Source organism: Xenopus tropicalis, chromosome 4 (genome assembly GCF_000004195.4).
Source record: "Xenopus tropicalis strain Nigerian chromosome 4, UCB_Xtro_10.0, whole genome shotgun sequence".
Lineage (NCBI taxonomy): Eukaryota > Metazoa > Chordata > Amphibia > Anura > Pipidae > Xenopus > Xenopus tropicalis.
In genome coordinates, this window is record NC_030680.2 from 80,314,405 (window position 1) to 80,329,181 (window position 14,777).

Sequence of the window (14,777 nt, forward strand, 5' to 3'; positions counted from 1 at the left end):
GAACACCCCAGCTCTAGCAGAAAATGATTAGTACAGTAGTTACAGAATCATATAGGGAATAAAAAGTACAAGATGCACACTAATGCTTTGTTTTAAATAAAAAACCTGTGGTATATTTATTAAGAATAAATCTAATGACAGTAACAAGGGGAGGAAATGTCTCTGAATCTCATTCATGGCTGTGTCCCATTGTGGTTACAATTAAAGGCAAAAAAATGGAATAGAGAAAATGGTGTTATTTAAATGTTATGTTATCCCATGTTAAATTGTTATTTTTCTTTGGTGCTGGTGTATTACAAACTAGTTACGCTACAATCATTTATATAAAGGTGTTTGCTTGTCTGAAAAAAAAAGGCATTACAGGTATAATAGTTTCAATCACTGTTTATCTGTTCCTCTCTCTGTCTTTCTCTCAAGTGCTAAGATTTTGCTATTTTCTAAAGACTGAGCTAAATAGGCAAGAAATCATGTGTATATATGAACTGCATGACATCAGGTCCCCTCCACAGTGTCTGTAGCATTACAATAATGTTCTTATGTACCACTGCTATTATCCTACAAATGCACCTATATGAACTGAGTTGTGTATGCAATAGTAAAGGCTCAGCACTGGCTGGGCAAATTAACCAGAAGAAACATCCCTTTCAAAAAGTTTTGGCATATATTAAACTGAAATTTACCTTGCTACTGTTGCCTAATATACTTGTAACCTGTATTAGAAAACCACTTTTTCTTCCATGGACCACTACAAATGCAATATTGACTCCTCTGTAAAATAATGCCCCAAACTGTGTATTGGTTTTCAGGGCACCAGTAATGTTTTGTTTCTATAACCTTGTATATATTGTACTCCACGACAGCTACCTCAAATATACACATAACTAGTGGGGGCTTCCCTACACACATGGGGGGATTTATTAACATTCAGTTTTTTGTGGTTTATCTTTTTTTAAAACCACGACTAAACTCATTTCCACAAATGAAATTAGCAGCACAGTGGCTTTTGAGGTACGTTTAGGTTTTAGGTTTAGGCTTCTTGGTTGACTGTTTCACACTGGCATCTAGAATTTGCTAAAATTTAGTTGCCAAAGTTGCCTTGCAAGGTAACTTCTGGCAACGTTGGAAAACTGAATGCTACGTATGCCATCCCACCGACGATTTACATTATCTGAAAACAATTGCAGCTTTCAATGGACCAGTGCTGAAGGGTGAAGATTAACTGAGCTACTAGTAGCAGCTACTTTTTTTTACAGCTACTCCAGAAAATACCTTACCATAGATCAGGGATCCCCAACCTTTCTTACTCATGAGCCACAGTCAAATGTAAAAAGACTTGGAGAGCAACACAAGCATCATAAAAGGTCATGGAGGTGCCAAATAAGGGCTAAGATTGACTATTAGGTAGCCTCTATGCACACTATCAGCATACAGGAGGCTTTATTTGCTAGTAAATCTTGTTTTTATTCAACCAAAACTTGCCACCAAGTCAGGAATTCAAATATAACTACCTGGTTTGGGGGTGCTGAGAGCAACATCCAAGGGGTTGGGGAGCAACATGTTGCCCCTGACCCACTGGTTGGGGATCACTGCCATAGACAAAACTGAGAATTGCCTCTGCTAAAACAAACGTAGAGACGGTTATCAGTAAATGATAACCGTCACGTAGGAGCTCTGTGTGTCACATTAATTGATTATAATTCCAAAGCTTTTTCTCTTTTTTTTCTCCTTTTTCTTGCTATTTAAGGTTTTTGAAATAAGGTTTTTTGTGTTTTTAAACAATTTAATACAGTGCATTTATGGTTTTAAATGGATGTAACTATATGTGGTATATGTGGTATTTGTGTATTTGATTTTAATGTGATATATCAATACTAAATAAATTTATATATGTCACATTAATTGGTTGGATTCAGTTCGGCTAGGCACTCAGGATTTGGCGAAATACAACAAATAGTTCTTGAAAATGGTAGATCCCTGATACATGTGATAGTATGAGCGTTAATTACTGTGTGTATAGTAGATGAAAGGGGAACATGGTTCAATCAATATACAAGAACCATTTAGTTATGCCTCTACTATCGAAGATATTCTATCAACTGATACTGCTTTGAGATTGCTATGTTTCTCACTAGAGGATATTTATCTGTATCAGTCAACGACAAATGAGTCAGCCTTCTTTGGTTATTAATGATAAATGTACTGGTTGTACTGGGTTTTACCCTTTAGTAAAAGCTAGTAAACTCTCAGCTGGTATATACACCACTGGGGTTCCTTTAAACATTTCTACAGTGCCAAGATCTCCTTAATTTTTGGCCACTCTGTGCAATAGTAACATGCTTTTGATTTATTATTAGGTTAACTCTTCAGGATTATGTAAATAATTTGGTGTGTAGCTGGTGTATCCAAAATACCATTATTATTTGCACATCATTCAGTTGCTATTTGCCTAGCAAATTGCCTATAGAATGTTTGGGCTGCTAAACCCTGCTGCCAAGCATGCTGTCTGGATTTCTACACAGCATTTCAAGCATTTTCAGGCCATGTCAGTTTCTATTCCCTGATGTTAAACCAAACTCTTGTTCAATTGTATGTCATTATCCCACAGGAGACATGGAGAACGATTATCCAATGCCTGTCATGCATTCAATAATTACCCATTATTCAAGAAATACTGATGGCTTCTGACTTACTTCTACAATGCAGTTTGGAACGAAATGAAAGCAGTTAGGCCTGAAAAGGTTTTCATGTAAATGTGGGTAACCCTAATTATGATAGTACTGCCGGTATTGTTGTTTGTTCTCTGATACCCATTATTCAGAAAGCTCCAAATTACAGGAAGGACTTCTCCCATAGACTCCATTACAAGCAAATTATTCAAATTTTGAAAAATGATTTAATTTTACTCTATAATAACAAAACAGTACCTTGTACTTGATACCAACTAAGATATAAATAAATCTTAATGGAAGCAAAACAGTCTTATTGGGTTTATTAATGTTTATATTATTTTTTAGTAGACTTAAAGGAGAAGGAAAGGCTAGTAAAGAGTTAATCTCAAAATGCAGGCATACCTTCAGTTGTCTCAATAGTGCCCTTAAGTCTCCCCATATTTCAATAGTTCAAATGATCAGAAGCCAAACAGGAAGAAAAATAGCTGAGCTGGGTAGAGAAGATTCCCATAATGCAACACTCCTGCACAGACTGTATGACTAGTTCCTTAGTAAGCGCAGAAGCAGAAGCAGGAGTGCTCCCCATGGCGTCTGGTTGCCATGGTGACGCCTATATAAGAAGAGGATGCCGGCAGGTGCTGGGGGGGAGCGGGGGGGAGTTGCTTGTTGGTACTTGTGTGAGGAGCGGTGCGGACTCATGAGTCCCCCTGCCCCACGCCATGCACTCACTGCCCAAAGCTGCTGGCTGTACTGTGGTCGGGTGCTTGTGTACTTTTTTCTCTGTGTCTGTTCACTGGCAGGAGGAGCGGGGGGGGGAGGAGATGAGTCGGGTGGTGTTGGAGCATGTGCAGTAGAGAGTAGTGAGGGAAAGGAAGTGGGCATCCCTACTAAAGATGGCGGCGCCGTTCACTGAAACAAGTAGGTAGTAAGTGTATCTCTGTAAATCTTTTATTAGGCAAGCCACAAATATAGCGTTTTTACATAGCAATAGTAGTACTATTGAATATTGAGCTTAATAGATTTTGACTTTCCTTGTGCTTTAAGGTATGGGGATCCAAACTACAGAAAGATGCCTTATCCTGAAAACCTCAGGTCCAGAGCATTCTGGATAAAATATTTCATACCTATATATGTATTCTCTTTAAGAAATTACACAGAATTGCATACACTTTTAGGGAATTCATTTTCTACGTAAGTAGGACTTGTGTTTTCTTTTCAATTCACTTCTTACTGTGCACATTACATTTCCTTCCCAAATGGGCACTGGCGAACTTGGCCCGCCTCTGGTGGGCGCGCTAGGGTCGGGTGTGTGTCAGCTCTTCGGTAATCCCACATCACTACTGCAGATGCACTTAAATTTTATATGCAAGTCTACCTTTTTTACCAAAACATAATGTAATTAACATGGGATATAAACATGACCTTGTCTATCACAAAGAAGTGTCACTTCAACTTTAAGTCAGGGGTTGAGCTAAAGAGATTAACTTTGCCTTCTCCCTAGAGCAAAAACAACATTGAGAGTTTAGAGCTTTTCCTATTGGCCAATCCCAGTGAGACCTGACATTACTCCGAGGATTGTGCTCCATACCCTTTGTGACTGTGCATACTTTCCTGCACATGGGCTGGATTATCCAGTGTGGAATGGTTTGCCGCTGCTGCCACCCTGAGTCTGCTGATGGGCAGTACAACCTTTGTTTCTTAAAAAATAATGGTTTTAGAGGGGAAAAAATAAATGACGACCAACTGCAGGTTGTCTCAGCTGAAGACCAATTGCAAGTTGTCTCAGATGAAGACCAACTGCAAGTTGTCTCAGAGGTATACCAATTGCAAATTGTCTCAGATGACGACCAACTGCAATTTGTCTCAGAGGTATACCAATTGCAAATTGTCTCAGATGAAGACCAATTGCAGGTTTTCTCAGATAAAGACCAACTGCAAGTTGTCTCAGATGACTACCAATTGCAAGTTGTCTCAGATGAAGACCAATTGCAAGTTGTCTCAGATGAAGACCAATTGCAAGTATAGCCTGTACGATCTGCCAAACAGCTAAAGACAGTCCGTGCCAACAAACGTTCCCTCTGCAGTTGTGTAAGGTGTATTTGGGTTGTGTCATTAGGAGTCCCTGATGGTCAAAGATAGAGCAATGCACCTAAACTAGGCCTCATCAGCTGAATAGAATCTAAATCCTATGTAAAAATATCAACATAGTTAAACCTGCAGCAAGTAGAGATGCTGCCCCCCCCATTAGATAACAGTTCCCAGCAGTAGAGCTGTCTGCCCTACTGGCAAGCATATACCCAGCATCTGTTGGAGGCACTGGCAGCTCTTTTGCATACCAGTTATGGTGGAAGAGTCCATTACAAAGGGGAAAATATGTTTGTTTCTGCTTTGATTAAGGAACCCAAGGAAGAGGCAGGGATAATATTGATGACACGCACTGTGCACTGAAAATGGCAACGTTTTGTTGATTCTCCCCAAGGCGTAAAGGGTGGGTAATTCAAGGTGTCTACATTCAGACATGCTAGCAAATGGCTGCCTTTAGGCAGCCAACATGGTAGGGAGGGCCCTGCCCTGCCCATTGTCTCAGATAAAGACCAATTGCAAGTTTTCTAAGATGTAAACCAATTGCAAGTTGTCTCAGATGAAGACCAACTGCAAGTTTTCTCAGATGTATACCAATTGCAAGTTGTCTCATTGTTCATGAAAAAAAGAATAAAATATTTTTTTTTTCTTCCAGTAGAACCTGAGCTTTCTAAATCTGCCTCAGGTTTTGTTGATTTTCACCTCTGTAGCAAGAATGGGATCACTAAAAGAAAAATTGCTTTTTTTAATATAATATAGGGGTTTATACCAGAAAAATATTTTATTTGAAAGAAAATCCATCTAATTTGCAAAGCCTCATGTTTGTGGTGAAAAAACTGGTGAAAACACTTTCTCCAGATTCACAAACACAAATCCACCTAAATTTCAACTCAACCGCCACTTTTCTGTTTTTGGTGAAAGAAAGACAGTTTTCAGACACGTTTGTGAATTTGTCATGTAAATGACATTTATATGTCATTTTAACAACATTTTTTACTGACATTTTCAAAATGGAGTAAAGCTCAGTGTAACTCTGTCAGACCAATTCTAAGCTCTGTTTTGTTTCACCCAGTCTCCACACCTCTGGTAGGGGCACCATTTGGGGTATCATTTACATATTAATGGGCATTAGCAGCCTATTGTTAGGGGGCAAGTTTCTGTCTAACCCTAGAACAATAGGTGCAAAAAGCCTCATTTTATAAACAAGTAAAACACAGATTAAAAAAGAATTTCAATTCATATCTTATATATAAAAAGTTTTTTTTACCTCATATTTGCATGATTATACTAGTTTTAGCTTAATGAATGAGGCAATAACATTTTGAGTGAATATATTGTATACATTTTTATTTAAAGGAAAAGTAAAACCTTTTTTAGTTTTAGCAGCAGTGCCGCCTCTTTAATCACTTCACTGACATTTGCCCCAACTTATTTGTGCCCCCATAGCATGTCCAGAACTACAGAGCTGTTTGACAGTATTGGTCCCCACCCATATCTGTGTCCCTTCTGTTCCCAGACGCCATCTTGGTGATCAGCAAACAGCACATGCACGCTGGCACCCAAACTGGGATATTGGGGTACAAGGTTTGACTGGCCCAACAGGGCACTGGATGAAAACCCAGTGGGTCCCAGTCCTTTTGGACCTTTTTTCCCTGGGCATGTTGGTGTGTGGGCCAGATTGCTGCTGACCAGTAATGAATAGGGCCTAGAGAAGTTATAGAAGTGGAATTACACAGAAATATAGAAAACATTTGAAAGCCCAGCTTGTCCTGAAAAAAATTATGTATAGTTTCCCTGGGCAAACTAAAATTACCCTTCAGGAAATACCCCCAAATTGAAATGACAAATTGCACATGAAATGCAAAATCCTGCTGGTAAAATCCATATTCCAATGCTTATGTAGCTGTGGGACTGGGTTTGATGGCACCAACAGATTTACTAAGAGCTAAAGGCAAATTCATTTAAAAAAATGTCGGTAAAATCACAAAATCTGAAAAGAGGAGATAGTTTTGTGAATTAGGTGGAAAATCCAACAAATCTATCTCCACTTTTATTATTTTAATACCACCACTTTTGTGACTTCCCCCCAAGGTGAGGGATTGGGCAAGTTGAGAGATGTAGCACAGGGTATGACTTTTAGAAGCACACTGAAGCTATTCTAAATTGCATGAGGGTAAGCTTCTCTAAATAAATGTGTTTTAGACACCTTTTGAGGGCAAAAAGAGAATTCCAGAGGAGTGCAGCCCTTGCAAAGTCTACAGTCTATTATTTATTTTGAATCATTTGATCATTTCATTTCAAAAAACAAATCTTTGTGGGAGGCTGCCAGTCAGCATGTGTGAAATGCAGTCAGTAACAATACAGGAGTTAAAAAAAATTGGGGGAAAACAGGTTTTACATTAACAACTTATATACAGAATAACACTGTAGATAAGAAAAAAAAAAACACATGCGTTTTGACTCCAGATATGACGCTTTTGGGGGAAAGCGGGATTTCCTTTCATTAATACAGTTACTGTGCAGATCTAGGTTAAAGGAGAAGGAAAGGTAAAAACTAAGTAAGCTTTATCAGAAAGGTCTATGTAAATACAGCCATAAGCACTTACAGAAAGCTGCACTGAGTTCTCTATTAAAAGGAACACAGGATTTCTTGTCTGTTTGTTTTCCTGTGCCAGAGACACGCAGCTCTCCCCTCCCACAAGAATGCGAAGAACTCCCTCCCCCACTTAGGAATGTGTAATATGAGCCAATCAGCAGGAAGCTTCCTCATAGTCTTACACTGAGCATGTAAACCGGTCTTGGTGCAGGAGTGAGGCATTATGGGAATTTTCTTTACAGAGCTCAGAGTTTTGTTTTCCTGAGGCGTCTGATCATCTGAATGGAGAAATATGGGGAGACTTAAGGGCACTATTGAGAGAACTGAAGGTATGCCTGCAGCTTGAGATTAACTCTTTTTTAACTTTTCCTTCTCCTTTAATCACTTCCCCAGCTAGAAGCTGGCGAAATGGATTTTAGCGAAAAGGAGAAAGAAACGTTTGCCTATTAGTAAATTACCAAATTTGTACTTCTTTGCATGGGCGAAAATTCGCTCGGCAAAGAGGCACAAAGTTTCTCTAGCGCTGCACTTCTTCGCCAGTGTGAAGAGACAAATGCACCGCAAATTGCCTTTTTAATGAATTTTCGGCCTAAATAGACAATTCACCCTTTACTATATGTGCCCCATCCTCTCCTAAATTATCTGTTGTTCTGTCCCTGGAAATAAAAACACTGGGGGCCCCACCCTCGCATGCACGAACAAACCTCCCCCGCGCGCCGACGCAAGCGCGCATGCACGGGCATTTAAACTCCCATACGGAGTATGGCCTTTGAAAAAGAATAAAGATTACTTTATTTAGCCTAGCCTAGTTTCCACAAAATCCACTTTCCTTTTTTGCAGGTACTGTTGGCAACCTGAAAAACCTTTTTTTTTTTTTTCACTACTTCTTCCCTGGTGCAGGTAGAAGCTGTCAGCAGAAAAAAAATTACTTCCTTGTTGACTGACTCTTTTCAACCTGCCATTGCCGGCACCTATGAGGATTTTTTTTTCCTTCCCCCCTTTTTTTTTTGTTCCCTAAGTCTGGTCTTGGCTTCCGCAAAAACACTTATTTTCACCTTAACCTAGTCTGCACAAAAACTCTTTCCGGGAAAAGAGACTTTAACAGTAGCAAAGATGTAATTTTTTTCCGGGCACAAGTTTGCGGCGTACACCCATCTTAACTCTGAGGTACCCGCTCGTCACTACCTCAAAGCGTCATGTGACGCATCGCTGCGTTTACGTGTAGTCGTGACGCCAAGTCTCGCGTGATGAGACTTGTAACGCCGAGATTTCCTGTAAGACAGGAGCCAAGGAGCTTGCTATTGACGGCGTTGCGGGGCGTGTAAGTAGCGATGTCAAACTGTTCATACAGTACAATTCATACATGCTATTTTTTGATGTTTATACATTCACGTAGTTGGGTTTTTACACTTAACTCATATATATATAAATATATATATATTTGAAGTAGAATGCACATTTGCATACACGTATTTGTATGGAACTGATAGATGGCTTATGTATATTTCTGAATATAGGTATGATTCACATATTTATACTATACTTGTTGTCATGCCCACATTGCTGATGTAATTATTTAGAGTTGCACGTTTATGTTTACATGTAGCCAGTATACAGGCCACAACTGGCAATCTGGATATTCTGGCAAATGGCAGAGGGGCTGCTGTAAACCTACTGTAGATCTATTTATTGAACCTTTGGTGAATTCCTAAGCCGCAGTGTACTTTAGTGATTTTATCAACGCTTAACCTGTATTGCCGTGCTCTTCCAATAACTTTTAGTGCTTTGCTTTTAATTAACAGTTTATTGTGACACAGTAACTAATGTGGCTGATTTATATGTGCAGCTAACATGATTATGTAGCAATGTATGGTTTTAGATGCACATGCAGCTGGTAGATGTATTTATACGTAAATGTACGTGTATGTATATATTTATAAAGCGCTACTTTTGTATGCAGCGCTGTACAGTAGAATACATTAATACAAACGGGGTGTTAATAAGATAATAATAGATAAATACAAAGTATAACAATAAATACAGCTGCAATAAGTTAAGAGTCGAGGACACAAGAGGATGGAGGTCCCTGCCCCGTAGAGCTTACAATCTATATGGGAGGGTAACTTACAGACACAAATAGGCAAATATAAGTGCTGTAGGTCAGTAGTGGGTGACACTACAATATAAGTGCCAGTGTATACAGGCATACTGAAAGAAATCTTTGAATTCACTGGATATTGCACCATTGAGGTGTTTATATTTATTTAGAAATGTAAATGTCTGCATGCCCACAGCTGATATGTATGTATTTATTTAAACAGTAATTCAAGTTAACATTGTGTTTATTAACGCTTCACCTGCATTACCATACTCATTACCATGGGCCATTTCCATGCAGTACTAGTTAGTTTGGGTTGATATTGCTAATATACCAGGGGTAACTGGAAAATCTGTGTAAGTGCACTGTCGCTTCAATTAAATGTTTCTAGAAAGATGTCCATCTGGCTCCTGTCTTAATTTGTTGTGCACAGGATATACCTTCATCCTAAGATGCTTGCGTTTCTGTACTGTCTTTCCTCTCACATTTTTCCCTGGTAAACTATATCACTAATCCATGATTTTTTATTTAAAGCAGTATTTTCCTTTAATGTGCCCTAAAATATTCAGCTTTAAGCTTCACAGCATACCCTTCTATTTTCTCTTTTGCTCATACTGGCTCTAAAAAACAGTAGTATTCATCTTATACGAGCTGATTTGGCAGTTTACCCCTGACTGCATTCCCTTGCGCCTAGGTGCCTACATAGATCAAGTATAGATCAGGAATTGATTTGCCTGCTGTCAGAATAGTACACGTGTGTTTAAGGGCTCATACTCATGAGAAACAGTAGTTCGATTCGTGCTTGGGACATAGGTTTGAGGGCACGTAAATGCATTTGCTAATTGCTTGTACTCGTGAGCATTCAGAGTTGGGTTTTCTTGCATCCGCATTTCACCAGGACTACCCGGAAAAAAACCCACGCCATTTTGGTGGGAAAAAAAACAATCTTCTTCAGGTGGCACCCTGGATGGATTTTAACAGTACAGCATATTTGTCAAAGATATCAAGAGAATTCTACTCAATTACCATAAGAATCTCTAATTCATTAGGTTGTTCCAGGTTTCCTTTTGACTGTATGGAAAAATTTGATTTTGGTGTACTTATCTGTGTGCCATGTAGTTAGTTAATACATTTTACATTTCCATAGCTGCTAAAAATGATCTATATGTGTATTATAAATAAATTATTTTTTTATGCTTAAGAATAATTTGAAAAGAGGTGCCCTGATTGGGATGAGCAGACTCCTAGCATCACACATAAGAGCAGTTTAGAGTGTATATATGGTCAGCAATTTGAAACTCTATGTAACATTTTTAGATGCAAGTCTTATTTCTCTCTCCGTATATCCGTGTAAAGAGAATATTAAAATTAAAAAAAAATTTTTGGCCATTAAATTAATAATTTGTTTTGTTAGCAGCAGTCCCATGTATTGCCTAATCAGTAGAGATCAATAATCTGTGTACATCCTAATGAGAAACTGCAACCTTTGTATTCTGTGGCATTTTAAAGGAACAGTAACACTAAAAAATAAAAGTGTTTTAAAATAATTAAAATATAATGTACTGTTGCCCTGCACTGGTAAAAGTTGTGTGTTTGCTTCAGAAAGACTACTGTAGTTAATAGAAATAGCTGCTGTGTAGCCACGGGGGCAGCCATTTAAATTGAAAAAAGGAGAAAAGGCACAGGCTACATAAGAAGATAACAGATAACTGTGAAGAATACAATGGGAATCTATGCTACTTATTGTTATCTGCTTAGTAACCTGTGCCTTTTCTCCTTTTTTCAATTTCAATGGCTGCCCCCATGGCTACACAGCAGGGTATTTATATAAACTGTAGTAGTGTTTATGAAGCAAACACACAACTTTTACCAGTGCAGGGCAATAGTACATAATATATTAATTATTTTTATACACTTTCATTTTTTGGTGTTACTGTTCCTTTAACTAGGATTTGCTACGCTCTTACCTTAGTAGACATATATGTAAGAATTTTATATCTGATCATGTTGCATCACAATTATTTTCCTAATTAATAGCCATGGGGATAAATGTTCACTACCACTGCCAAATGTGTGCTGCTGCCATGAGGCGTTTTGAGAAACTCACCTCAGGTGGCAGCGCCCCCGAGATTACCAGTGACAGCAAAAAGCCACAATGGGGGGGTTGGTATTGCAGGAGCCACCTCAGGGCAGCTCCGGGGTGAGAATTGCCCATGATGCCAAAGAGGGACCCTGTTTTCATCTATGTGGTCATTTTAAATGGGGAACAAAACAAAACCAGTAAATATAATTGCAGTTAAAGCCATATCTATCTGACTGTTTAAAGAATAAGGAAAGGTTCTTATAAATTAAAACCAAGTCTAGAGGCATTGGTGTAAAGTACTCACTATCTATCTTAATTCCCAGATCTCTGCTTTCTTGTGTCTGATATGGCGCTGGCAGTCTAAAGACTCCAGTGACGTCACTGAAATCTCTCCCCTCTTCCTGTGGGCTGCCAGCGGCAGCCTTAAGTCGCAATATCTTCTATTCTGTTCTCGTTTGCATGTGTGTAATGTGATCCCCTTCCCTGCTTTGGCTATGCGCGCTCCCTGCACTATTAACATGTGCGTCTTGGTAACGCTCTCTACACACACCCCCAGCCAATGAGAAGCTTAACTGCTTATAGGGAGTGCCGTGCGGGGTGTGACACTACACTGCTTGAATATATTAAAATGGGAGCAAGGACAGACGTGCGCCTAGGCTCAGGGGGGAGGGAATGAAGCGCATACGCAGTACAGAGCGGTCAGGGATAGGAAGTGGGCGTCCCTTTTCCAAGATGGTGTGCCGTTCACTAAAATGAAGAGAAAGTATGCTGTAAGTATAACTCTGTAAATCTTTCATTAGGCGAGCCAAAAATATAATATAATAATAATATAAGCGTTTTACTTAACAATAGTAGAACTATTGAAGAGTGTGCTTTATAGAATTTGACTTTCGTTCTCCTTTAAGTTCTCTATACTTCTTTTGGTACTTCTGAAAAAATGTAGATAAAGTCAGCTGATTTACAGATCTGAAAGAGAACTAATTTTTTGTGACATAGTATCAAGAGTCAGAACTAGTGAGCAGAATGGGATACATTTACATATAACTTGAAATGGATTTTTCCATTATGTAAAAAAAAATTCTTAATGTGCTATGACAGTTGGCTGCTTATTTCAGGAAAATGTATTATGGAAATATAAATGAAATTGTTGAAGCATGAGTTCCTCTAATATGAAATACTCATAAATGTGTATGTAGGATAATCAAGTTCCATTGTGCAGCATTTTCGGCTTGCCGAGAAAACGCTTTGTGTGACATTAGCCTTAATGTTTTAATGACACCTTTTTTTCCTTAACAGTGGCAATCATAACACCTGGGTTCCATAATCCTACAAATAAAATGTAACCTTAATTCATTTGCATGCCAGAAAATTTAGTGCTCGTTAAGTAGGCATAATGTAATATGTTTCAAATATATGTTGTGATTTTGGTGGGGCCTTCAGAATAAGCTATTATTATTTTATACAGGAATTAAACCACATATATGTTATATATAATATACTCAGATGTTCTTTTGGGAATACTAGTGTAGGATCGATTTGCATCACACAGCCAGCAACCCAGCCATTCATCCCTGCTACTACAACTTCCCTTTTAGGGCAAGTCTGTCATGTCCTTTCTGCACCACATCCAGTACTAACTACAAGTTCAGTACGCTGCCCTGTGGCACAGGGTTTATGATAACAAATTCTATGTAAATATTTCAACCTCTAATTATAGGAACATGAAACAAATTGTTATGTTTTAGAACTGTTTAATTCAGATTGTGTATGCATATATATTTTATATGCAGATATAGTTATAGAAATATATATATATAGCTATAGCTATATATTATCAACATGTGTTGAACAGTGGGGTTTACCACCATTTAAAGGAGAACTAAAATCAAAAAGGAGAACTAAACCCTTGACATGAATTTGGCTAAAAATGATATATTTTATATACTGCACCAACCTAAAGTTTCAGCATATCTAGAACAGTAATGATCCACACCTTTGAAATTTTCACAGGAGTGCACTGTTATGGATCTTGTCAGAAATGTCAATGATACTCACATGCTCACTGTACTCTGGGCAGCTGTTGCCAAGCTAAGGATAGACTAGTCGATTAGCAGATAATTAAGTAGAAAATAAGGTTTGTCTGAATATAATCTGGTGCTGCATGGCTATTTATAAAAATTCTGGTGCTAACTGCACTGGGTTCTGAGCTGCCTTGAAATGTGAATCATAATTGCTAATTGGCCTTGTAGAAAGAAAGATAGAGAGCTTACTGGGGGCATTTCGGACACATAGATCTTCACTGCTAAAGTGGCCGTGGTCGCCTTGTGGTTTGTATAGAGCCCCACAACATAATGTGCATAATTTCTACTCGACTTTTGTCTTTTTGTTTCTCTACTTTTTGTTAATTTGCATTAATGTGTTTTTTTACCTTATTTGGTATTACATGTCCCTTTGTTTGCAGGTTATAATAATGCTTTAAGAGACACAGGAAACTCTTATCCTCTTTACTTTATTCACACAGCAGTCTTTGTTCTTTTTGCAGTTAGCAAGAATTGGAAGCTCCATAATCTAAAATGTCCTCCTTGGTGTGCGACTGCCCCCATTTAGAGTCAGTGGGAGAAGTAACCAAAGAAGAGCTCATTAAGAAATCTCACGTGAGTATAAAGAAAATGTGATATATGGTTCCTATTATAGCTTTCCCTACATAATGAATATCTTATGGCTGTGCCTGAGCTAAACTAAAGGCTTGTTATACATAGATATAGATTTTTTACTGTGTATCTAGGCTACTCTGTGTACAGCACATCTAATTACTATTTTCTTTTCCTGATTAGGTCAGTGTTTGTAACGCACATACTGAAAATTACTTCATGCATATACATTACACAGAAAATATCAATCTAACATATGAATGGTCCTTTATTAGTTAGTATTTGCTGTTACATATTTAAGGAGAAAGAAAGTCCTGTTAGCATTTTAATGTCAATAAATTTGCCACATTAGTGCCACCTATAACACTATATTTATTCTGCAGAAAGCATTGCCATACCTGATAAAACAGCTCTAGAAACTTTCTCCATTTGCTTAAGACAGCAACTGCCGTTTTAAGTAGCTTCCTGCTACAGCTCTAGCCCTTATAGCTCAGATCACACATTCCTAAGGGAGGGGGGATGGAATTCTTAGCATTATTGTGGGAGGGGGAGCAGGAGAGAGGAGAGAACTGTGCACACTCTGGCCCTGGGAAGAAAG

At 38.4% G+C, this 14,777-nt stretch overlaps 1 protein-coding gene across 2 annotated transcripts in view; it reads left to right on the top strand.

The window, feature by feature from the left end:
• Positions 1 to 8,558: 8,558 nt before the first annotated feature.
• The window catches only part of usp33 (ubiquitin specific peptidase 33), a 39,032-nt gene continuing 32,813 nt past the window's right edge, over positions 8,559 to 14,777 (top strand). Inside the window, exons 1-2 of one of the 2 annotated variants that reach the window (XM_012961073.3) lie at positions 8,559 to 8,668; positions 14,071 to 14,182. In XM_012961073.3, coding sequence (XP_012816527.1) covers positions 14,102 to 14,182 — 81 coding nt within the window. In that variant the 5' untranslated portion in view covers positions 8,559 to 8,668; positions 14,071 to 14,101. 2 annotated transcript variants of the gene reach the window in all.